Consider the following 25269-nt stretch of genomic DNA (forward strand, 5'->3'; position numbering starts at 1 on the left):
TTTAAAAACTAAAAAAAAATTTCATGGACATTGAAACATCTGGAGATAGCTGAATTCTATGGATGCTTAAAAAAAAAGCAAGGTCAACAAGAGGTTCCTGGTTTTGGCCAGTAAACAAATAATGGAAACCAGGTGATTTCAAGCAAACACCACAGGGGGTTTTGACCTAAGAGCTATCCTTTGTTGCGATGAGAGAATTTATGATTGCCATGGGACTTGCTTGGAAAAATTTTAGTCTAAGACTTGGTTTTATAATAAATAGATTTTTTTTGCTGTTTATTAAAGAAACCTGGTTGGTGTGCTTTATTTTGGGGACAAATAGAGTAATTGGCTGTTTTGGTAAGTTATCAATAAATTTCTATGCTGTGACCTGTGGAGACATGGGACTGAATTAACAATGCACTCCTCCCGCCTCGGTCGTAACAAACTAAAATCCCCCATCCCTGGAACCATTCTGGTAAATCTCCTCCGCATCCTCTCAAGAACTCTCACATCTTTCCTAAAGTGTGGTGACCAGAAATGGACACAATACTCTAGTTGTGGCCTAACCAGAGCTTTATAAAGGCTCAGTATAACATCCTAGTTTTTCCTCACAGAAAAATTACAGCATAGAAGGAGGCCATTCAGCCCGTCGTGTCCATGCCGGCCGAAAAAACTAGCCGCCCAATCTAATTCCACCTTCCAGCACCTGGTCCATAGCCTTGCCGGTTACAGCACTTCAGGTGCATGTCCAGGTACCTTTTAAAAGAACTGAGGGTTTCCGCCTCCACCACCATTCCTGGCAGCAAATTCCAGACACCCACCACCCTCTGAGTGAAAGAGTTTTTCCTCATGTCCCCTCTAATCCTTCTACCAATCACCTTAAATCTGTTCCCCCTGGTAATTGACCTCTTTGCTAGGGGAAACAGGCCCTTCCTAGCTACTCTATCTAGGCCCCTCATAATTTTGTATACTCATGTCGCCTTTGGTTCTTTTGCCAATCACTTTCAATCCGTGTCCTCTGGTTCTCAACCCTCCTGCTAATAGGAACTGTTTCTCTCCATTTACTTTGTCTAGACCTCTCATGATTTTGATCACCTCTATCAAAACTCCTCTCAAACGTCTCAGCTAGAAAGGCAACAACCCCAGCTTCCCAGGCTTCAAAACCCAGAGCTCATGCTCCTCCAGCTGACGATGCTTTCTGCATCTATGGCTGTCCAGGATTTGTGAAGTGTCTTCGGGTTCCCACATGGCACAGGATGTGCAACTGACAGGCCCTGCCATGCCTCTATTTATGTAACTCAAAACTAAAAACTTAGCAGAAGTAAATATTAAAACACTCACCGGGGTATCATTGACCAAAAACTGAACTGGAGTAGCTATATAAACACCATGGCTACAAGAACAGGTCAGAGGCTAGGAATCCTGCGACAAGTAACTTACCTCCTGACTCCCCAAAGCCTGTCCACCATCTACAAGGCACAAGTCAGGAGTGCGATGGAATACTCTCCACTTGCCTGGATGAGTGCAGCTCCAACAACACTCAAGGAGCTCGATACCACCAGGAAAAAGCAGCCCGCTTGATTGGCAACCCATCCACAAACATTCACTCCCTCCACTACCGATGCACAATGGCAGCAGTGTGTACCATCTGCAAGACGTACTGCAGCATTGCACCAAGGCACCTTAGACAGCACCTTCTAAACCCGTGACCTCTACCACCTAGAAAGACAAGGGCACCAGTTGCATGGGAACACCACCACCTGCAAGTTCCCCTCCAAGCCACACACCATCCTGACTTGGAACTATATCGCAGTTTCTTCACTGTCGCTGGGCCAAAATACTGGAACTCCCTTCCTGCATTGTTGGTGTACCGACCTCAAATGGACTGCAACGGTTCAAGAAGGTGGCTCACCAACATTTTCTCAAGGGCAATTAGATATGGGCAATAAATGCTGCCCACATCCCATGAATGAATAGAAAAAAAAAGCTATTCACCAATCAGCATCTTCCCTTGCGCTGAACATCACTTTAGATTTTTTTTTAGGATGCTTGAGCTTCTTCTGGCCTTCGACCGCTCCACCTCTGATTACCTTCAAGTCCGCATTCTTACCTCTGGGTTCTCAGATTGAGGCCTACTCCCAGGGCTTATCCTCTCCGGCTGTTCTGCTGCTTCGCCCCTGAACTGCTTTGGGGGCGCACTTGTTACCTCGGAGCTCAGTTACTCAGATTGATGGTAGGTGGGAAATGCTGTTCCACAGAGATCAGTGCTGAGACCACTGCTATTCACCATTTACATAAATGATTTGGACTTAAGAATCAAAAGTACAATAGCAAAATTTGGAGATGACACAAAATCGGGGTGCAGTAAAGTCATACTTTATCTGCATATAGCAAAAATAACACCAGTAAAGCAAACAACTGCAATGATCCCAACAGCCATCACGACAGAATCTTTTTTAAAATTCATTCAGGGATGTGGGCGTCGCTGGCTAGGCCAGCATTTATTGCCCATCCCTAATTTCCCTTGAGAAGGTGGTGGTGAGCTGCCTTCTTGAACTGCTGCAGTTCATTTGGGGTAGGTACACCCACAGTGCTGTTAGGAAGGGAGTTCCAGGATTGTGACCCAGCGACAGTGAAGGAACGGCGATATAGTTCCAAGTCAGGATGGTGTGTGACTTGGAGGGGAACTTGCAGGTGGTGGTGTTCCCATGCTGCCCTTGTCCTTCTAGTTGGTAGAGGTCGCGGGTTTCGAAGGTACTATCGAAGGAGCCTTGGTGCATTGCTGTAGTGCATCTTGTAGATGTCACACACTGCTGCCACTGTGCGTCGGTGGTGGAGGGAGTGAATGTTTGTGGATGGGGTGCCAATCAAGCAGGCTGCTTTGTCCTGGATGGTGTCGAGCTTCTTGAGTGTTGTTGGAGCTGCACCCAACCAGGCAAGTGGAGTGCATTCCATCACACTCCTGACTTGTGCCTTGTAGATGGTGGACAGGCTTTGGGGAGTCAGGAGGTAAGTTACTTGCCGCAGGATTCCTAGCCTCTGACCTACTCTTGTAGCCACAGTATTTATATGGCTACTCCAGTTCAGTTTCTGGTCCATGGTAGCCCCTAGGATGTTGATAGTGGGGGATTCAACGATGGTAATGTCGTTGAATGTCAAGGGGAGATGGTTAGATTCTCTCTTCTTGGAGATGGTCATTGCCTGGCACTTGTGTGGCGTGAATGTTACTTGCCACTTAACAACCCTGGCCTGGATATTGTCCAGGTCTTGCTGCATTTCTAAACGGACTGCTTCAGCATCTGAGGAGTCACGAATGGTGCTGAACATTGTACAATCATCAGCGAACATCCCCACTTCTGACCTTATGTTTGATGGCAGGTCATTGATGAAGCAGCTGAAGATGGTTGGGCCTAGGACACTACCCTGAGGAACGCCTGCAGTGATGTCCTGGAGCTCAGATGATTGACCTCCAACAACCACAACCATCTTCCTTTGCGCTAGATATGACTCCAGCCAGCGGAGGGTTTTCCCCCTGATTCCCATTGACCTCAGTTTTGCTGGGGCTTCTTGATGCCATACTCGGTCAAATGCTGCCTTCATGTCAAGGGCAGTCACTCTCACCTCACGTTCAGCTCTTTTGTCCATGTTTGAACCAAGGCTGTAACGAGGTCAGGAGCTGAGTGGCCCTGGCGGAACCCAAACTGAGCGTCACTGAGCAGGTTATTGCTAAGCAAGTGCCGCTTGATGGCACTGTTGATGACACCTTCCATCACTTTACTGATGATTGAGAGTAGGCTGATGGGGCGGTAATTGGCCAGGTTGGATTTGTCCTGCTTTTTGTGTTTAGGACAGACCTGGGCAATTTTCCACATTGCAGGGTAGATGCCAGTGTTGTAGCTGTACTGGAACAGCTTGGCTAGGGGCATGGCTAGTTCTGGAGCACAGGCCTTCAGTACTATTGCCGGAATATTGTCAGGGCCCATAGCTTTTGCAGTATCCAGTGCCTTCAGTCATTTCTTGATATCATGCCGAGTGAATCGAATTGGCTGAAGTCTGGCATCTGTGATGCTGGGGACTTCAGGAGGAGGCCGAGATGGATCATCAACTCGGCATTTCTGGCTGAAGATTGTTGCAAATGCTTCAGCCTTATCTTTCGCACTGATGTGATGGGCTCCCCCATCATTGAGGATGGGGATATTTGTGGAGCCACCTCCTCCAGATAGTTGTTTAATTGTCCACCACCATTCACGGCTGGATGTGGCAGGACTGCACAGCTTAGATCTGATCCGTTGGTTATGGGATCGCTTAGCTCTGTCTATCGCATGCTGCTTACGCAGTTTGGCACGCATTTAGTCCTGTGTTGTAGCTTCACCAGGTTGACACCTCATTTCGAGGTATGCCTGGTGCTGCTCCTGGCATGCCCTCCTGCAGTCTTCGTTGAACCAGGGTTGGTCTCCTGGCTTGATGGTAATGGTAGAGTGGGGGATATGCCGGGCCATGAGGTTACAGATTGTGGTTGAGTACAATTCTGCTGCTGCTGATGGCCCACAGCGCCTCATGGATGCCCAGTTTTGCATTGCTAGATCTGTTCGAAATCTATCCCATTTAGAACGGTGGTAGTGCCACACAACACAATGGACGGTATCCTCAATGTGAAGGCGGGACTTCATCTCCACAAGGACTGTGCGGTGGTCACTCCTACCAATACAGTCATGGACAGAAGCATCTGCGGCAGGCAGACTGGTGAGGACGAGGTCAAGCTTGTTTTTCCCTCGTGTTGGTTCCCTCACCACCTGCCGCAGACCCAGTCTGGCAGCTATGTCCTTTAGGACTCGGCCAGCTCGGTCAGTAGTGGTGCTACTGAGCCACTCTTGGTGATGAACATTGAAGTCCCCCACCCAGAGTACATTTTGTGCCCTTGCCACCCAAGTGGTGTTCGACAAGGAGGAGTACTGAGTCATCAGCTGAGGGAGGGTGGTAGGTGGTAATTAGTAGGAGGTTACCTTGCCCATGTTTGATCTGATGCCATGAGACTTCATGGGGTCTGGAGTCAATGTTGAGGATCCCAGGGCAACTCGCTCCCTACTGTATACCACTGTGCCACCACCTCTACTGGGTCTGCCTGCCGGTGGGACAGGACATACCCGGGCTTGTGATGGCAGTGTCTGTAAGGTATGATTCCATGAGTATGACTATGTCAGGCTGTTGCTTGACTAGTCTGTGGGACAGCTCTCTCAACTTTGGCACAAGCGTCCAGATGTTAGTAAGGAGGACTTTGCAGGGTCGACTGGGCTGGGTTTGCCGTTGTTGTTTCCGGTGCCTAGGTCGATGCCGGGTGGTCCATCCAGTTTCATTCCTTTTTATTGACTTCGTAGCGGTTAGTTACAACTGAGTGGCTTGCCAGGCCATTTCAGAGGGCATGTAAGAGTCAACCACATTGCTGTGGGTCTGGAGTCACATGTCGGCCAGACCAGGTAAGGACAGCAGATTTCCTTCCCTAAAGGACATTAGTGAACCAGATGGGTTTTTACAACAATCGAGAATGGTTTCATGGTCATCATTAGACTAGCTTTTAATTCCAGATTTATTAATTGAATTCAAATTCCACCTTCTGCTGTGGTGGGATTCGAACCCATGTCCCCAGAGAAATACCCTGGGTCTCTGGGTTACTAGTCCAGTGATAATACCACTACGCCACCGCCTACCCACTATGTAGAAACTGCATGTAGAAACTGGCAATCATTCCAGCCATGTACAACATATTTCAAGTCAAGGCAGACAATGCAATGAGGTTCCAAGGGTGCTTTTACCTGATTTGTTCACAACAGCTAAGAGGAGAGGATTGTAAAAAAAAAAATACAGAAAGGCGTTAAACTTGCAGAATAGACGTGTAATAGTTAAATTAATTTTGTTATAGGCGCGTGTGAAGTGGTACATGTTGGTAGGAACAATAAGTAGTAAATAAGAGTCTAAACGGAGCAAAGATGCAAAGGGATTTTGGGTACAGATACACAAATCATTAAAAGTAGCAATACGAGTTAACAAAGCCATAAAATGTGCAAATAAAGCACTGGGGTTCATTTCTAGAGAAATGGAATTGAAAAGCAGAGTAGAGGACTTTGCATAGCTCTATTTTTTTTTAACTTGTTCAGTGGCCGTCGCTGGCAAGCCTGTCCATTCCTAATTGCCCTTGAAAAGGTGGCGATAAGCCACTCTTTTGAACCGCTGCAGCCTGTGCAGTATAGGCATTCCCACAGCGCAGTTGGGAGTTCAAGGATTTTGACCCAGCAACCATGAAGGAATGGCAATATATTTCCAAGGCAATATGGTGTGCAACTTGAAGGAGAATTTGAATGCGCCTGCTGTTCTTGTCCTTCTAGGTGGTAGAGGTCACGGGTTTGGGAGTTCCTGTAAAAGGAGCTTTGTGTAATTGCTGCAGTGCATCTTGTAGATGGTACATAATGCAGCCACTGTGCACCAGTGGTGGAGGCAGTAAATGTTTAAGTTGGTGGATGGGGTGCTGATCAAGCAGGCTACTTTGTCCTGAATGGTGTTAAGCTTCTTAAGTTTTGTTGTAGTTGCACTCATCCTGGCGAGCGGCGAGTTTAGTTTAGTTTAGAGATACAGCACTGAAACAGGCCCTTCGGCCCACCGAGTCTGTGCCGACCATCAACCACCCATTTATACTAATCCTACACTAATTCCATATTCGTACCACATCCCCACCTGTCCCTATATTTCCCTACCACCTACCTATACTAGGGGCAATTTGTAATGGCCAATTAACCTATCAACCTGCAAGTCTTTGGCATGTGAGAGGAAACCAGAGCACCCGGAGGAAACCCACACAGACACAGGGAGAACTTGCAAACTCCACACAGGCAGTACCCAGAATTGAACCCGGGTCGCTGGAGCTGTGAGGCTGCGGTGCTAACCACTGCGCCGCCCATTTCGTAACACTCCCGACTTGTGTTTTCTAGATGGTGAAAAGGTTTTGGGAAGTCAAGAGCTGAGTTGCGTGACACAAGATACCCAGTCTCCGACCTGCTCTTGTAGCAACAGTATTTACGTAGCTCGTTGAGTTAAGTTTCTGGTCAGTGGTGAAATTGATGGTGGGAGATTCAGTGATGGTAATCCACTGATTGTCACAAGGTGGTGGTTAGACTCTTTCCTGAGATGGTCTTTTCCAGGCACTTGTGTGCCGCAAATATTATTGTCACTTATCAATCCAAGCCTGGATGTTGTTCAAGTCTTGCTACATGCAGGCATAAACTGATTCATTTCCTGAGGAATTGTGAATTGAATTGAATACTATGCAATCAGTGAACATCCGTGATATGTGTACCCGTGATATGCTCCTCCTGCGCTATGTGGGAAATCAGGAACGCTTCCAGTGTCCCTGACGACCATGTGTGCAGGAAGTGTATCCACCTGCAGCTCCTGGCTACCCACATTACGGAGCTAGAGTTGCGGGTGGATTCACTGTGGAGCATCCGCGATGCTGAGATCGACGTGGATAGCACGCTTAGTGAGGTGGTCACACCACAGGAAAATGCTGCAAAGACAGGAAGGGAATGGGTGACCACCAGGCTGAGTAGAGGAAGGCAGGTAGTGCAGCAGTCCCCTGTAGCCATCCTCCCCTCTCTAACAGATATATCACTTTGGATATTGTTGGGGGAAATGGCTCAGGGGAAAGCAGCAAGAGCCAAGCTAATGGCACCATGGGTGGCTCTGCTGCACAGGAGGGATGGAAGAAGAGTGGCAGGGCTATAGTGATTGGGGATTCAATCATAAGGGGAACAGACAGGCGTTTCTGCAGCTGCAAAAAAGTCTCCAGGATGGTATGTTGCCTCCCTGGTGCAAGAGTCAAGGATGTCTCTGAGCAGCTGCAGGGCATTCTGAGGGGGGAGGGCGAGCAGCCAGTTGTCGTGGTACATATTGGTACCACAGACATAGGTAAAAAAAAGGATGAAGTCCTACAAGCTGAATATAGGGAGTTAGAACGAAAATTAAAAAGTAGGACCTCAAAGGTAGTAATCTCAGGATTACTGCCAGTGCCATGTGCTAGTGAGAGCAGAAGTAGCAGGATGAATATGTGGCTGGAGAAATGGTGTCACGGGGAGGGTTTCAGATTCCTTGGACACTGGGACCAGTTCTGGAAGGTGGGACCAGTAGGAGCTGGACGGGTTGCATCTGGGCAGGACTGGGACCAATTTCCTCGGCGGGGGGTGGGGGGCCCATGGGGGTGTTTGCTCGTGCTGTGGGTGAGGGTTTAAACTAGAATGGTAGGGGGAATGGGAATCTGAGCAGGGTGATAGAGGAAAGGGAAACAAGGATAAAAATGAAAGACAAAAAGGTAATTTGCAAAAGTGGAAGGCAGAGAAAACAAGGGTGAGAAACAAATGGGGCCCAAGTGCAAAAAAAAGCTCGGATGACTAACAATGTTAAAAAGACAAGTCTAAAGGCATTGTGTCTTAATACGTGGAGCATTCGCAATAAGGTAGATGAATTACTGGGCGGCACAGTGGTTAGCGCAGCAGCCTCACAGCTCCAGCAACCCAGGTTCAGTTCTGGGTACTGCCTGTGCGGAGTTTGCAAGTTCTCCCTGTGACCGCATGGGTTTTCGCCGGGTGCTCCGGTTTCCTCCCACAGCCAAAGACTTGCAGGTTGATAGGTAAATTGGCCATTGTAAATTGCCCCTAGTGTAGGTAGGTGGTAGGAGAATTGAGGGAAGGTGGGGATGTGGTAGGGAATATGGGATTAATGTAGGATTAGTTTAAACGGGTGGTTGATGGGCGGCACAGACTCGGTGGGCCGAAGGGCCTGTTTTAGTGCTGTACCTCTCTATGACTATGAATTAACAGTGAAAATAGATATAAACAGTTATGATTTGGTAGTGATTATGGAGACATGGCTGCAAATTGATTAAGCATGGGAACTGAACAGTCAGGGGTATTTAGGAAGGACAGGCAAAAAGGGAGAGGAGGGGTAGCATTGTTAGTAAAGGAGGAAATCAATGCAATAGTGAGGAAGGATATTAGCTTGGAAAATCATGATGTGGAATCTGTATGGGTGGAGCTAAGAAACACCAAGGGGCAGAAAATGTTGGTGGGGGTTGTCAATAGGCCCCCAAACAATAGTGGAGATGTAAGGGATGGCATTAAACAGGAAATTAGAGACGCATGCAATAATGGTACAACTGTAATCACGGGTGAATTTAATCTACATATAGATTGGTCAAACCAAATCAGCAATAATACTGTGGAGGAGGATTTCCTGGAGTGTGTACGTGACAGTTTTTTTAGACCAATATGTTGAGGAACCAACAGGCTATCCTAGACTGGGTATTGTGCAATGAGAAAGGATTAATTAACAATCTTGCTGTGCAGGATCCCTTGGGAGGAGCGACCATAATTAAGATGGAGAGTGAAGTAGTTGAATCCGAAACTAGGGTCCTGAATCTAAATAGAGGAAACTATGAAGGTATGAGGCGCGAGTTAGCCATGGTAGACTGGGTAACTTTACTAAAAGGATTGTCGGTGGATAGGCAATGGATAATATTTTAAAAACGTGCGCATGAACTACAACAATTATGCATTCCTGTCTGGCGCAAAAATAAAAGCAGAAAGGTGGCTGAACTGTGGCTTAAAAAAAAATTAGGTAGTATTAAATCCAAAGAGGAGGCAAAGAAAATTGCCAGAAAAAGCAGCAAGTCTGAGGATTGGGGGCAGTTTAGAATTCAGCAAAGGAGGAAAAAGAGGTTGATTAAGCGGGGGAAAATAGAGTCGGAGAGTAAACTTGCGGGGGACATAAAAACTGACTGTAAAAGCTTCTACAAATATGTGAAGAGAAAAAGATTAGTGAAGACAAATGTAGGTCCCTTACAGTCAGAAACAGGGGAAATTATAATGGGGAACAAAGAAATGGCAGAACAATTAAACACATACTTTGGTTCTGCCTTCACAAAGGAAGACGCAAATAACCTCCCAAAAATTTTAGGAACCAAGGGTCTAATGAGAGGGAGGAACTGAAGGAAATCAGAATTAGTAAAAAATATAGTGCTAGGGAAATTAATGGGGTTAAAGGCTGACAAATCCCCAGGGCCTGATAATGTACACCCCTGAGTACTAAAGGAAGTGGCCCTGGAAATAGTGGACGCATTGGTGGTCATCTTCCAAAATGTTATAGACTCTGGAGCAGTTCCTACAGATTGAAAGGTAGCAAATGTAACTCCACTATTGAAAAAAGGAGGGAGAGAAAAAAACATGGAACTACGGACCAGTTAGCCTTACATCAGTAGTGGGGAAAATGCTAGAGTCTATTATAAAGGATGTGATAGCAGAACACCTGGAAAGCATAAACGGGATTGGGCAAAGTCAGCATGGGTTTACAAAAGGGAAATCATACTTAACAAATCTACTAGAGATTTTTGAGGATGTAACTAGTAGAATAGATAAGGGAGAACCAGTGGATGTGGTGTATTTGGATTTTCAGAAAGCTTTTGATAAGGTCCCACATAAGAGGTTAGTGAGCAAAATTAAAGCACATGGGATTGGGGGTAATATACTGGCATGGATTGAGAATTGGCTGACAGACAGGAAACAGAGAGTAGGAGTAAAAGGGTCTTTTTGCGGGTGGCAGGCAGTGACTAGTGGGGTACCACAGGGATCAGTGCTTGGGCCCCAGCTAGTCACGATCTATATATTAATGATTTGGGTGAGGGAACTAAATGTAACATTTCCAAGTTTGCAGATGACATAAACCTGGGGCGGAAAATGAGCTGTGAGGAGGATGCAATGAGGCTCCAATGTGATTTGGACAAGTTGGATGAGTGGAAAATTGCATGGCAGATGCAGTATAACGTGGATAAATGTGAGGTTGTGCACTTTGGTTGTAAAAACAGAAAGGCAGATTATTATCTGAATGGCGATAGATTGGGAAAAGGGGAGGTGCAACGAGACCTGGGTGTCCTTGTACACCAGTCGCTGAAAGCAAGCATTCAGGTTCAGCAGTTAGGAAGGCTAATGGTATGTTGGCCTTCACTGCAAAAGGATTTGAGTACAGGAGCAAGGATGTCTTATTGCAATTATACAGGGCCTTGGTGAGACCACATCTGGAGTATTGTGTGTAGCTTTGGTCTCCTTATCTGAGGAAGGATATTCTTGCCATGGAGGGAGTGCAAAGAAGATCTACTAGGCTGATTGCTGGGATGGCAGGATTGACGTATGAGGAGAGATTGGGTCAAATGGGCCTATATTCACTAGAATTTAGAAGAATGAGAGGGGATCTCATAGAAACCTATAAAATTCTAACAGGACTAGTCAGGCGAGATGCAGAGAGGAGGTTCTTGATGGCTGGGGAGTCCAGAACCAGGGGTCACAGTCTCAGGATACAGGGTATGCCATTTAGAACCAAGATGAGGAGAAATTTCTTCACTCAGAGGGTGGTGAACCTGTGGAATTCTCTACCGCAGAAGGCAGTGGAGGCCAAATAATGAAATATATTCAAGAAGGAGATAGACATATTTCTTAATGCCAAAGGGATCAAGGGATATGGGGCAAAAGCGGGAACAGGGTATTGAATTAGACAATCAGCCATGATCTTTTTTGAATGGCGGAGCAGGCCTGCAGGGCCTACTCCTGCTCCTATTTTCTATGTTTTTAGGTTTCATACCCACTTCTGATCTTATGAAGGAAGGAAAGTCATTGATGAAGATAGTTGGGCCTAGGACACTGCCCTGAGGAACTCTTGCAGCGATGTCCTGGGGCTGAGATGATTGGCCTCCAACAACCACATCCATCTGCCTTTGTGCTAGGTATGGCTTCAACCAGTGAAAAATTTTCCCCCTGATTCTCATTGACTTCAATTTTGCTAGGGCTCCTTGATGCCACGCTTGGTCAGATGCTGTTTTGATGTCAGGGGCAGTCACTCTAATCTTATTTCTGGAATTTAGCTCTGTTGTACATGTTTGGACTAAGTATGTAGTGAGTTCTGGAGCCAGGTGGTCCTGGTGGAACCCAAACTGAGCATCAGTGGGTAGATTATTAATGCATTAAGTGCCGCTTGACAGTATTGTCGACGACACCTTTCATCACTTTGCTGATGACTGAGAGTAGATTGATGGAATGGTAATTGCCGGATGGATGTGTCCTACATTTGCCCTACACAGCTGGGCAATTTTCTATGTTGTTGGGTAGATACTAGTATTCTAACTGTACTGTAACAGTTGGATAGGGGTGAGGCTAATCCTGAATCATGGGTTTTCAGAACTGCAACCAGGACATTGTCAGACCCCAGTATCCAGTGAATTCAGCCGTTTCTTGATATCATGTGGAATAATTCAAAATGGCTGAAGACTGGCACCTATGATGCTGGGGACCTCAGGAGGAGGCTAAGATATCATCTACTTGGCACTTCGAGTTGCAAATGGTTGCAAACACTTTAGCCTTGCCTTTTGCATTGACCTGCTGAGCTCCAGCATCGTGGAGGATGGGATGCTTGTGCAGCCTCTTCCTCCTGTTATCTGTTTATTGCCCACTATCATTCACGACTGTGGAATGACTGCACAGCTTGATCTGTTGTTTGTGAGATCATTTAGCTCTGTATATAGCCAACTGTCTAACTGATTTAAATCCTTCTGTATGATGCTTATGTTCAGTCCTGACTGTTGTTTCTATTTTGATTTTATCAGTAAATTTATCAACCTCACACCTGGTTTCTGTCTCCAAAGCACCCCAGAGGTATTCCATTTAACACCTCCTTCTAGTCTGAAACTATAGAGTGGATATTCCTTTAGGCCAGGACAGAGTGCGTGTCCCAACCAGCAGCCCCTCCATAGGCAGCTTGCCTATTTTACATGGATAAATGCCGGGCCTTTTGCCTTGCTGGCAGGTAAGTATTACGGGTGATTGCGAGGTGCGGGGGGGGGTGCAATTGAGGGAAGTGAGTGGAAATTGGGGAGGCACTGGCCATAATTTTCCAGTCTTCCTTAGATGCAGGGGTAGTGCCAGAGGACTGGAGAATTGCTCATGTTAAGCAGGTCAGTCAGTTTAACTTCAGTGGAGGGGAAACTTCTAGAAACAATAATTCAGGACCAAATTAATAGTCACATGGACAAATTTTGGTTAATTAAGGAAAGCCAGCATGGATTTGTTAATGGAAAATTATCTTTAACTTGATGAAGTTTTTTGAAGAGGTAACAGAAAGGGTTGATAAGGGCAATGCTGATGATGTGGTGTACATGGACCTCCAAAAGGCATCTGATAAAGTGCCGCACAACAGACTTGTGAGCAAATTTATAGCTCATGGAATAAAAGGGACAGTAGCAACGTGGATACGAAATTGGTCAAGTGACAGGAAACAGAGTAGTGGATGGTTTTTGGGCTGGACGAAGGTTTGTAGTGGAATTCCCCAGGGGTCAGTGTTGGGACCCTTGCTCTTCCTGATATGTACAGGGCACAATTTCAATAGCTGCAGATGATACAAAACTTGGAACACTTGTGTACTGTGAGGAGAATAGAGTACAACTTCAAGAGGACATAGACAAGTTGGTGGAATGTCAGACAAGAGGCAGATGAAAGTTCAATGTGGAGAAATGTGAAGTCATTCATTTTGGTAGGATGAACATGGAGACAATATAACATAAAGGGTACAACTCTAAAGCCAACCAAATCGGAACTCAGTGATGCCATTGATTCCCTAGCCAGCGGAAAAGCCCCTGGGAAGGACAGCATTACCCCTGAAATAATCAAGAGTGCCAAGCCTGCTATACTCTCAGCACTACATGAACTGCTATGCCTGTGCTGGGACGAGGGAGCAGTACCCCAGGACACGCGCGATGCCAACATCATCACCCTCTATAAAAACAAAGGTGACCGCGGTGACTGCAACAACTACCGTGGAATCTCCCTGCTCAGCATAGTGGGGAAAGTCTTTGCTCGAGTCGCTCTGAACAGGCTCCAGAAGCTGGCCGAGCGCGTCTACCCTGAGGCACAGTGTGGCTTTCGTGCAGAGAGATCGACTATTGACATGCTGTTCTCCCTTCGTCAGATACAGGAGAAATGCCGTGAACAACAGATGCCCCTCTACATTGCTTTCATTGATCTCACCAAAGCCTTTGACCTCGTCAGCAGACGTGGTCTCTTCAGACTACTAGAAAAGATCGGATGTCCACCAAAGCTACTAAGTATCATCACCTCATTCCATGACAATATGAAAGGCACAATTCAACATGGTGGCTCCTCATCAGAGCCCTTTCCTATCCTGAGTGGTGTGAAACAGGGCTGTGTTCTCGCACCCACACTTTTTGGGATTTTCTTCTCCCTGCTGCTTTCACATGCGTTCAAATCCTCTGAAGAAGGAATTTTCCTCCACACAAGATCAGGGGGCAGGTTGTTCAACCTTGCCCGTCTAAGAGCGAAGTCCAAAGTACGGAAAGTCCTCATCAGAGAACTCCTCTTTGCTGACGATGCTGCTTTAACATCTCACACTGAAGAATGCCTGCAGAGTCTCATCGACAGGTTTGCGTCTGCCTGCAATGAATTTGGCCTAACCATCAGCCTCAAGAAAACGAACATCATGGGGCAGGATGTCAGAAATGCTCCATCCATCAATATTGGCGACCACGCTCTGGAAGTGGTTCAAGAGTTCACCTACCTAGGCTCAACTATCACCAGTAACCTGTCTCTAGATGCAGAAATCAACAAGCGCATGGGTAAGGCTTCCACTGCTATGTTCAGACTGGCCAAGAGAGTGTGGGAAAATGGCGCACTGACACGGAAAACAAAAGTCCGAGTGTATCAGGCCTGTGTCCTCAGTACCTTGCTCTACGGCAGCGAGGCCTGGACAACGTATGCCAGCCAAGAGCGACGTCTCAATTCATTCCATCTTCGCTGCCTTCGGAGAATACTTGGCATCAGGTGGCAGGACTATATCTCCAACACAGAAGTCCTTGAAGCGGCCAACACCCCCAGCTTATACACACTACTGAGTCAGCGGCGCTTGAGATGGCTTGGCCATGTGAGCCGCATGGAAGATGGCAGGATCCCCAAAGACACATTGTACAGCGAGCTCGCCACTGGTATCAGACCCACCGGCCGTCCATGTCTCCGTTATAAAGACGTCTGCAAACGCGACATGAAATCGTGTGACATTGATCACAAGTCGTGGGAGTCAGTTGCCAGCATTCGCCAGAGCTGGCGGGCAGCCATAAAGACAGGGCTAAATTGTGGCGAGTCGAAGAGACTTAGTAGTTGGCAGGAAAAAAGACAGAGGCGCAAGGGGAGAGCCAACTGTGCAACAGCCCCAACAAACAAATTTCTCTGCAGCACCTGTGGAAGAGCCTGTCACTCCAGAATTGGCCTTTATAGCCACTCCAGGCGCTGCTTCACAAACCACTGACCACCTCCAGGCGCGTATCCATTGTCTCTCGAGATAAGGAGGCCCAAAAGAAAGAACAACTCTAAAGGGGGTGCAACAGCAGAAAGACCTGGGTGAAGGTGGAAACACAGGTTGAGAGAGCAGTTAACAAAGCATACAATAATAGGGGCATAGAGTACAAGAGCAAGAAGGTTATGTTGAACTTATGTAAGACACTGGTTTGGCCTCAACTGGAGTATTGCGTCCAGTTCTGAGTGCCACATGTTAGGAAAGATGTGAAGGCATTGGAGAGAATACAGAAAAGATTCACAAGAATAGTTCCAGGGATGAGGAATTTCAGTTACGAAGATAGAACAAAGAACAAACAACAGTACAGCACAGGAACAGGCCATTCGGCCCTCCAAGCCTGCGCCGATCATGATGCCTGCCTAAACTAAAACCTTCTGCACTTCCAGGGACCGTATCCCTCTATTCCCATCCTATTCATGTATTTGTCAAGATGCCTCTTAAACGTCGCTATTGTACCTGCTTCCACCACCTCCCCTGGCAGCAAGTTCCAGGCACTCACCAACCTCTATGTAAAGAACTTGCCTCGCACATCCCCTCTAAACTTTGCCCCTCTCACCTTAAACCTATGTCCCCTAGTAACTGACTCTTCCACCCTGGGAAAAAGCTTCTGACTATCCACTCTGTCCATGCCGCTCATAACTTTGTAAACCTCTATCATGTCGCCCCTCCACCTCCGTCGTTCCAGTGAAAACAATCCGAGTTTATCCAACCTCTCCTCATAGCTAATGCCCTCCAGACCAGGCAACATGCTGGTAAACCTCTTCTGTACCCTCTCCAAAGCCTCCACGTCCTTCTGGTAGATTGGAGAAGTTGGGACGGTTTTCCTTGGAGAAGAGCAGGCTGAAAGGAGATTTGATAGAGGTATTCAAAATTATGAGAAAGCTGGACAGAGTGGATAGGGAAAAACTGTTTTCATTCGTGAAAAGATCCGAGAATGAGAATGCACAGATTTAAAGCGAATGGCAAAAGAAGCAAAAGCGGCATGAGGAAAAACTTCTTCATGCAGCGAGTGGTTCCGATCTGGAATGCAGTGCCTGAGAGTGTGGTGGAGGAAGGTTCAATCGAGGCAATCAAAAAGGAATTAGACTGTTATCTAAAAAGGACGAATGTGCAGGGATACGGGGAGAAGGCAGGAAACGGCATTTGGCGAATTGCTCATTCGAGAGCTGGTGCAGACATGATTAGCTGAATGGCCTCCTTCTGCGCTGTAACAATTCTGTGATTCTGTGGTTAGCTGACTGAATTTTCCTTGGTGCTGTGGATTTGCTTCTGACTGCACTGTCCCGAGTTGTCATCAGCAACAACCCCCCCCCACCCCCCACTTTGTGAGTGTCGCACTCCCAGGGATTCCTGCACTGCCTGCCTGTTCCTCCTAGAATGCCCGGTGGTCACCCACTTCTCTCCTCCCTCTCCGCTTGAACTCCCTGTAGCTGCAGAGTGAGCACCTGCTGAAACATGCTATCCACAAAACTCTGAGCTTCCTGTATCACTGTCGAGACATCAGCCATCCCTCAAGCTCCGAAACTTCCTATTATATGTGGTTTTCCGGGACACACAAAGGCCCGAATTTTATAAGAACCGCTGCGGTTCCAACGGCCAAACCGGAAGTTGGTGGCACTTCCGCTTCTGCCCTTATCCCCGTTTCATACACAATTTTATATGCAAATTAAAGGTGCGGTGACGGCACGGGAGATACGTGCGATCATGCGAAGGGAATGGACTTTCATTTGTAGAACCCACGATCACTCTGTGAAGCACCAAGAGCCACATGTCAATAAAACATTCTGTGCTGCAAGCCACAAGGATCGGAAGCCTTCCGAAGCATATGCTGATTGTGGCCTTTGGCCAATTGAGTTCATGGAGGAGCTGCACCCAAGCACTATCTCCCACCCTCCCACTCAATTTTCTTTTTGCTAGTGACGTTCCCCATGCCAGCCAGTATCCTGATTTCACCCCACAGGACCCCGACTTTGACAGCACTCATCCCTCCCTTTAGGCACCTCACGACCATCTATTTACTGTCATGCACACATCAACATACCACCCACTGCAATCACCCACAGCCAGCTTCAGCACCAATAACACCCATTACAAGGACACAAGAAATAGGAGCAGAAGTAGACCATAAGGCCCATCGAGCCTGCTCCGCCACTCAATACGATCATGGCTGATCTTGGGCTTCAATTCCACTTTCCTGCCCGCTCCCCATATCCCTTGATTCCCCACGAAACCAACACATCCTTAACACTGCCCTCCTCCCTCTCCTGCTCTTCCAACTACCTGAGACCCCACCTTGTCTCACTAGCTACCCTTCCCTGCTCCACCATGAATCCCATCACCCCACCCTGTGTCCTGCCCTCCTCCCTCCCCTGATCCTCCATGAACCCCCCCCATCAACTCCATTCCTTCCCCAACATCGTCTGAGAGGATTCGTCCTGGCTGGCTGAACAGAACTTCTAATGTTGGAGTTCCTGGTGCCGATGAGTTCAAGACTTGAAACCACCATCCTCAGACACAACTGCACAAAGCCAACTGGTGTACGCCACATTTAAATGAACATGAACTGGGTGGCACGGGAATACCATTCGCCACTAACAATTTGGCAGGTAGGACTTAATTTGAACTAAATGTAGGGTAATGAGTATTCAAGGTATGGAAATGCGTGCAAAGCTTCAATCTGCCACCGTGTGGGGGGAGCCCCAGACCGCTGCAAACACACCGCTGACTTAACTACGATAAAAAACTCACCAAAAAGACGACTCACGCCAAATTAAATCACCCCCCACGCCACCAAAGCCACTCCACGAAGTGTTCTGGAGTATAAGACTATAGATTTGATATAACTTGACCAAATTTTACCAGCATGCTTCGCAAGGTCAAGACCTTTTCAAAGTAAACTGTACTGCTGAAATCTGCAAGCTGTCTTTCACAGATAAGAGTGGCCTGGGAAAGGCAGAAACGTCTCCGACTGTTAATTAGCATGCAGACCTTAGTGAAACACTATGGGGGGAATGTTATGCTCTCCCCATTAATGGTCTTCCCGCCCTGTAAATGGTCTTCCCGCCCTGTCCCCAATGGAGATCCTTAAGTGGGCGATTAATGCTAAATGAAGGGCCTCATCCTGCCGTCGCTACAATTCGCTCTTTAAAGGCACTTAGTGCCTAAATGAGGGGTCTAGCATTGGGAATGGGGGGGCCCACTGAGAGCCACGCCGCTGCTGACCACCCGACATCCTCCTCCCCCACAACCCCCATCCCGTGAGACACCTCCCACACTGACCTACCTATGGCCTGGGTCCTGCGCTGCTCCCAGGCCTCGGGTGGGTGCTCCACCGACAGCAGCCACTGCCTCCACGATGGTGCCGCTCGTTAAAAAGCTGCTGGTCTCTGACTGGCTGGAAGCTCTTAGAGGACGGGACTTCCATGGAAGGCCCTCCACTGTCCAGTTAAGTGCCTAATTGGCATTTGATTCGGCAGGCATCCCACAGAAGGAGCGACACAGTGTTCTTGGCACTTTTGCTGGAGGTCAGGACCCTGTCGCCCGGATAAAATCCCGGCCTGTGCTTCAGTAGTTTGCCTGGATAGCCTAAACAACTAATAACAGGCAGATAGGAACAATGGTGCTTTTGTAAGTAGGCTTGGAAGTGGAGGAACTGGCCATGGGAAACAAGGAGATAAGGAAAGCAAGCCTGAACATGCAAAAAGCAGACCATAGAAGGTGGAAGGTAACTTAAAGGTGGGCTTTTTCTCCAATGGTTTAGACAAAGGAATGGACATTTTATTGGATATTTCATATTAAGAGGAAATTGTATAAGACCATGTCAACATAATAACCCACGTTCCTCACCCCCCCACACCCCAATAAAGGGGTATAAAAGGTGTTGCAAAAAGAACACTCTGCTGCAGTTTGAAGGAGGTGACTTGGCCAGTCGTCCCGCCCACGAAAACCTACAATCAACAAGGACTGATCATGCCTTGGTGGTTGTACATATGCTATCTCTTGTAATGTTATTGGTGTATTGTTCTTGTTGTCGTCTTGAACCTGTTAAGAAAATGAATCGTTGGCTGAGATTTTATGGGCCCTCCTAAAGCGGGGAAAGAAGCGGGGCGGTGGGAGGGCACGGAGTATCGCTATGGGTGGCGGGCCTGTCACCAAGCAATCTTTCTGTGGGGGTGGGATAGGCTGACGACAGCCTTCCCATCCAGAGGCCAATTAAGGCCCTGAAGTGGTCAATTAATGGCCAATTAAGGGCCTGGTCCCGCTGCTGCTGGGATCTTACCAGCGGCGGCGGGGGGGGGGGGGCCTCTGCCATGTGGGGAGGACGCCTTGCAACACGAGGAGCCCTCCCTGCGGGCTTGGGTGTAGGGGGTGCCCTCCTCTGTGGGCAACAGGAACAACTTTAGCGCCTGGACTTCATCACCAACCCCCCCCCCCCACTATCCCCACTACTCACCAGGGTCCCCTGGCGACCCCACCCTACCTCACCTACCTCTTGTCCAGGGTTCCAGTGCTGGGCCTGGGACCGAGGCCTCTGCAGTACCGGCAGTGGCTACCACTACCAGGGCGGCGCAGTGGCGCAGTGGTTAGCACCGCAGCCTCACGGCTCCAGGGACGCGGGTTCGATTCCGGGTACTGCCTGTGTGGAGTTTGCAAGTTCTCCCTGTGTCTGCGTGGGTTTTCTCCGGGTGCTCCGGTTTCCTCCCACAAGGCAAAAGACTTGCAGGTTGATAGATAAATTGGCCATTATAAATTGTCACTAGTATAGGTAGGTGGTAGGGAAATATAGGGACAGGTGGGGATGTTTGGTAGGAATATGGGATTAGTGTAGGATTAGTATAAATGGGTGGTTGATGTTCGGCACAGACTCGGTGGGCCGAAGGGCCTGTTTCAGTGCTGTATCTCTAATCTAATCTAATCACTCCTGGTGGCGTTGCCAATACTACTGAGCTGTCAGCCCTCTGATTGGGTTTGTCTTTAAAGGGACAGGGATCACAGCTCATACATCTTTAACTGAAAAACACTGGCGGATCGCTCTGGTTGCGGGGGGGGCGGTTGGGGGAGTGGACTGTGAAAATGCAGAGGCGGGGTCTCCCCGCCTTTTCGGCCCGGCGCCAAGAGGCATGCCTCCTACACAAAATCCAGCCCATTAAGTGGAGTGTGTGTGGTGAGTGTTATTTCTCATAAATCTTAGTTAAAAGAATTTTAAATCTGCAAGGCACAGGAGTGAGGCCTTATAGGAGTTTCCGCATTGTACAGGATATGCATGCAACCAGCCTCAGCTGTCTTGCCATTTTAGCTAACTTATTAAAACTGTTTGCTTAGTTCTAAAAAATTTTTAAACTGTTTAACTAACACTAAAACATAACTGAGGGTTTTGCTGTGCTTTATTTTGTGGTTCTCAAAAGGTCACATGATAGAGCGAACCCTGCCAGCTGCATTACAGATTCTTAACTTACAGACATTGGTGATCAGTCAGTGTACTGTTAGATAATGTAGACAGACGTGACTCTTCACTGCTGAGAAAATACTTGAAAATTTCTGTGAAGTTCAAAAAGTATAGATATCCTCTAGTCCCCAGTGATTTATTAAGGGCAATGCATTAACTATATTATGTGATATTGGTCCCTACAAATATATAGCAGATAATAGGATTTTTCTTGTTGTACTCACTTGATCACGTATATCTTCCAATTGTGAGAGTTGTATTTCCATAAGTTTAACCTTACGTTGGAGTTTATCTACTGCAACATTGGTTTCATCGCTTTTCTGTAAATTAAATTTTACAGGATTAGTTAATTCGAACTAAAAAGGGAAACATGGAAACAGCTATGGAGCTAATTTTATGTCCCTGACTATTTTCATACATTGAGAGTGACTGTAGCGACATGCATTGCACAAATCTCTGCACAAATTATTTCAGTCAGGACTACAAATTTGTGAAAACAATCTATGGATCCACTGTCTTAAGACTTCATAACACAATTATATCGATTATATCGCAATATAACTTTCAGACATTTAACTTACAATCTATCTCATATGATTATGCAAATTCTGTGACTTAATCAGGATATAATAGAGAATTTTAAAAATTCATAACACTAAATACTGTAAAAAGTAATTTCCAACACTTATGCCCCCAGTTGTAACCTTTAAAGCCAGCAGTGATGCCAATTAAAAGTGAACCTCTACAGACCTGGATGCTTAGTTATATGTATCCAGTGGCCTACATTTAAAAACGTCAGCGCATCTGTTGGGTTCTGCAGCGCAGCAGTACCAGCGCTACAGAAGCTCCGAAGGAATGAAACAACGTAGGCTGCACTGTCAGCCAATTCCAGTATGTCCCACACTGTGCCCATGCTGGCAGGGCGCTAGCGTGGGCAAGCCATGTCTGTGCTAGTAGACTAGGGAGGTCAGATAGTGACATTAATCAGCCATTCCAACTGATCTGACACCCATTGCTGGAATTTGGTCAGTGCAGGTCCACTAAACGCCTATGCTAATCACTCTCAGCTGGACTTGCTGCAGGAGGAAGCCCCCCCCCCCCAACCCCATTGCACCCAACCCCGCCCCCCCCCAGCACTTTTTAAAGGAACAGGCATCCAACTTGCAGGTGAGCTGCTTACTTCTGCTGTGGAGAAATTGGTTGAAGTATTGTGCCTTGTTTTTTGGAGGTCTGTCGGTGAGCTTGGGCATCCATTCAGGGAGGGAAGAGGATTTTGTCACTTGTTGTCTGCAAGAGAAATGGGGGCTGTCGTTGGTGTGCCTCTGGGTCTGCAACACAACCAACAAATGGAGTAGTGGTTACAGAGAGGGGAAGCTGTGCAAAAAGGGAGGAGGAGGGTTCTCCACAGAAGGAGCTACATTTCCTAAGAGCATTTCTCATACTTTTCTTCTGAGGCAGGAGCAATACTTGAGGTAACTCAGTACATCAGAGGTGGTTACAGACTATGCCACCTCCTTCAAGATGACTTTTTTAAATTCATGGGATGTGGGTGTTGCTGGCAAGACCAGCATTTATTGTCCATCCCTAATTGCCCTTGACCTGGAGCCTCATACTAGGGTGAGGACAGCGCTGTCAGTGGCATTAAACTTCTGAGATTGAATCTTTTCAATCAGGAGTGGATGACTTAGCCAACATTTCCCAGTACGCCATCTATCCTATGCATCTGGGAAGTAAGGGAGGCCCTACCTGCCAAGGTAGGGGATTACATCGTCTTCTCTCTAAGGAGAGAGAAGCAGAAGGTGGATTTGCCAGGATAGCAGGATTCCCAATGATGCAGGGAGCCATCGACTGCATGCATGTGGCTCTGCATGCCCCCTGTCAATGGGGAGAGGTATAGGAATTGCAAGGGCTACCATTCCATCAATGTGTAGTTGGTGTGTGACCATGTTTAGTACAACATGTCAGTGAATTCCCGCTATCCTGGCAGCAGCCATGATGCCTTCATTCTGAGGCAGTCTGCTGTCCCCTCCATCTTCACGCCTCCAAAAACAACCAGAAGATGTCTGCTTGGGGGCATATGGCTGATGACCCCTGCCCCTCCACAACTAAACCATGTGAGGACAGTGGGTGTATATTGAACGCCAGGAACAGCATAGAGTTATAGAAAGTATACAGTACAGAAAGAGGCCACTTGGTCCATTGCGTTTGCACCAACTAAAAAAAGCCACCCAGCCTAATCCCACTTTCCAGCATTTAGTCTGTAGCCCAGCAGGTTATGGCACTTCAGGTGCACATCCAGGCACCTTTTAAATGAGATGAGGTTTTCTGCCTCTACCACCCTTTCAGGCAGTGAGTTCCAGACCACCACCACCCTCTGGGTGAAAAACTCTTTTCTCATCTCCCCTCTAATTCTTCTACCAATCACTTCAATTCTATGCCCCTAGGCCCTTTACGTCCACTCTATCCAGGCCCCTCAGAATTTTGTACACCTCAATCAAATCTCCCCTCAATCTCCTCTGTTCCAAGCTCAGCCTATCCAATCTTTCCTCACAGCTGCAATTTTCTAGACCTGGCAACATCCTCATAAATCTCCACTGTACCCTTTCTAGTGCAATTACATCCTTTCTGTAATGAGGTGACCAGAACTGCACACAGTCCTCAAGCTGAAGGCTAACTAATGTTTTGTATAGTTCCAGCATAATCTCTCTATTCTTATATTCTATGCCTCGGCTAATAAAGAATTCCATATGCCTTCTTCACTACCTTATTGACCTGTCCTGATACCTTCAGGGATCTGTGGACACACATTACAAGGTGTAACACACATTACTTCCTCTACAGCTCCCAGTATCCTCCCATTTATTGTGTATTCCTTTGCCTTGTTTAACCTCCCCAAATGCCTCACCTCACACTTCTCTGGGTTAAATTCCATTTGCCATTTTTCTGCCCATCTGACCAGTCCTGGAGCAGACCAGTGGTGTGTTGAAGAAACACTTCCAATGCCTGGACCGCTTTGGAGGAGCCCTCCGGCACATGATAGAGCATGTCTCCATGTTTGTAGTAGTTTGTTTCGTCAATCAAAAGAGTGCAGCCTTAGCCACCAGAAATCCTAAGGCCACCTTGGGAGATGGTGGAAGAGGAGGAGGAGGAATCCAGGACACTTTGCTCTGGATGAGCTGTTCAAGAGTGCCTGCTTGGACTCTGCTTCCCATAAGAAAACTTCCCTTACTACCAGAGTTCCACTACTCCCCACCTCACAATCCATCTGGGTGCCAAATTACATCTTCCCCATGGCCAAGATCCTACAATAAAAGCCACAGTAACCTTTCCATAACATCTTTATCAAAAAATACATCCATTTATACAAACATAAAATGAGCTATTTGCTCCTGTGCATTCCCTTAGTGCCTGTCTTGTGGGTGCCTTTGCCCATATTAGTGCTCCTAGACAGTGCTATCCTAGTACTGCAGCATGGCTGATGGAAGGCTGCCAACTTTCAATGAGGGAGATTGCAGATAGCCTTGCAGGATACCCTCAAGCAGCTCTGGGCCTCGAGGGCCCCACTTCAGACTGCACCACTTCGGCATAAGTGGCAGCAGTTTGGGCTGGATGGCTGGGAGGCAACAGCAAGGGCACTGGCGGTATGGCAGTGTTGGGAGCACAAATGCTGTCATCCTGAGAAAGCACAGCAGATTTGTGCTCCGCAATGCCAATCCTACTACGAGGGGGCGGCACTGAGTAATCCTAGTAATCTGTTGGAGCACAGATTACAGGACTGCTCCACAACCACGATGGCAGCAGTCTGAGCCTGTATGGCAGCAAGCATGGATTGCATAATTTCCATCCGAGTTTACACTGCTGCACTGAAACATTGGATGGCTTCTGCCTGTGCGGCAGTGAAAGCTGACACGGGCCACCAGACACTATGTCGTGTCTGGGTCCGCAAGTGCTGCCATGCAGTTGGCCCATGTCCACAATGTAAAGGAAGGATGGGCTCCAAACTCTGTTGAAGCTGGACTCCTCCTTGTTCCTTGATAGTGACAGGAGGCTATCTGGCAGGCCTGCAAATGCACCAAGTATCTAGGTTATGTTGAGCAGAGTTATCAAGTATGCTGCTCCAACAAAGCCCTCATTTAAGTCCCGTGCCAGAACTTGTTTTTGACCTTGCCCTTCGGTGAACTGGCACACGACCTATCCTTTACCTTGGCTTGGCTTTAACCCACTTGTGTTTGGTGACTCACCATGTGCAGATCCCAACTCTATACTACCCTCAAAAGGTCATGCAGTGCCAGTATCTGAGACGGTGGTTGCGAGTGGCAGATAATGGTAGCCTAGACAGCGACGTCCACGTCCCCTAAACGAATAAAAAAAAACTCAAGTGATGGTGCTTCTTC

At 47.4% G+C, this 25269-nt stretch overlaps 1 protein-coding gene across 1 annotated transcript in view; it reads right to left on the reverse strand.

Moving 5' to 3' along the window:
* The window catches only part of LOC137371661 (glial fibrillary acidic protein-like), a 151208-nt gene that overhangs the window by 64569 nt on the left and 61370 nt on the right, over positions 1-25269 (reverse strand). The window contains exon 3 of the mRNA XM_068034458.1: positions 21100-21195. Within this exon, the coding sequence (XP_067890559.1) occupies positions 21100-21195 (96 nt within the window). The remainder of the gene's footprint in view (positions 1-21099; positions 21196-25269) is intronic.

The sequence above is a fragment of the Heterodontus francisci genome, chromosome 7 (genome assembly GCF_036365525.1).
Source record: "Heterodontus francisci isolate sHetFra1 chromosome 7, sHetFra1.hap1, whole genome shotgun sequence".
NCBI lineage: Eukaryota > Metazoa > Chordata > Chondrichthyes > Heterodontiformes > Heterodontidae > Heterodontus > Heterodontus francisci.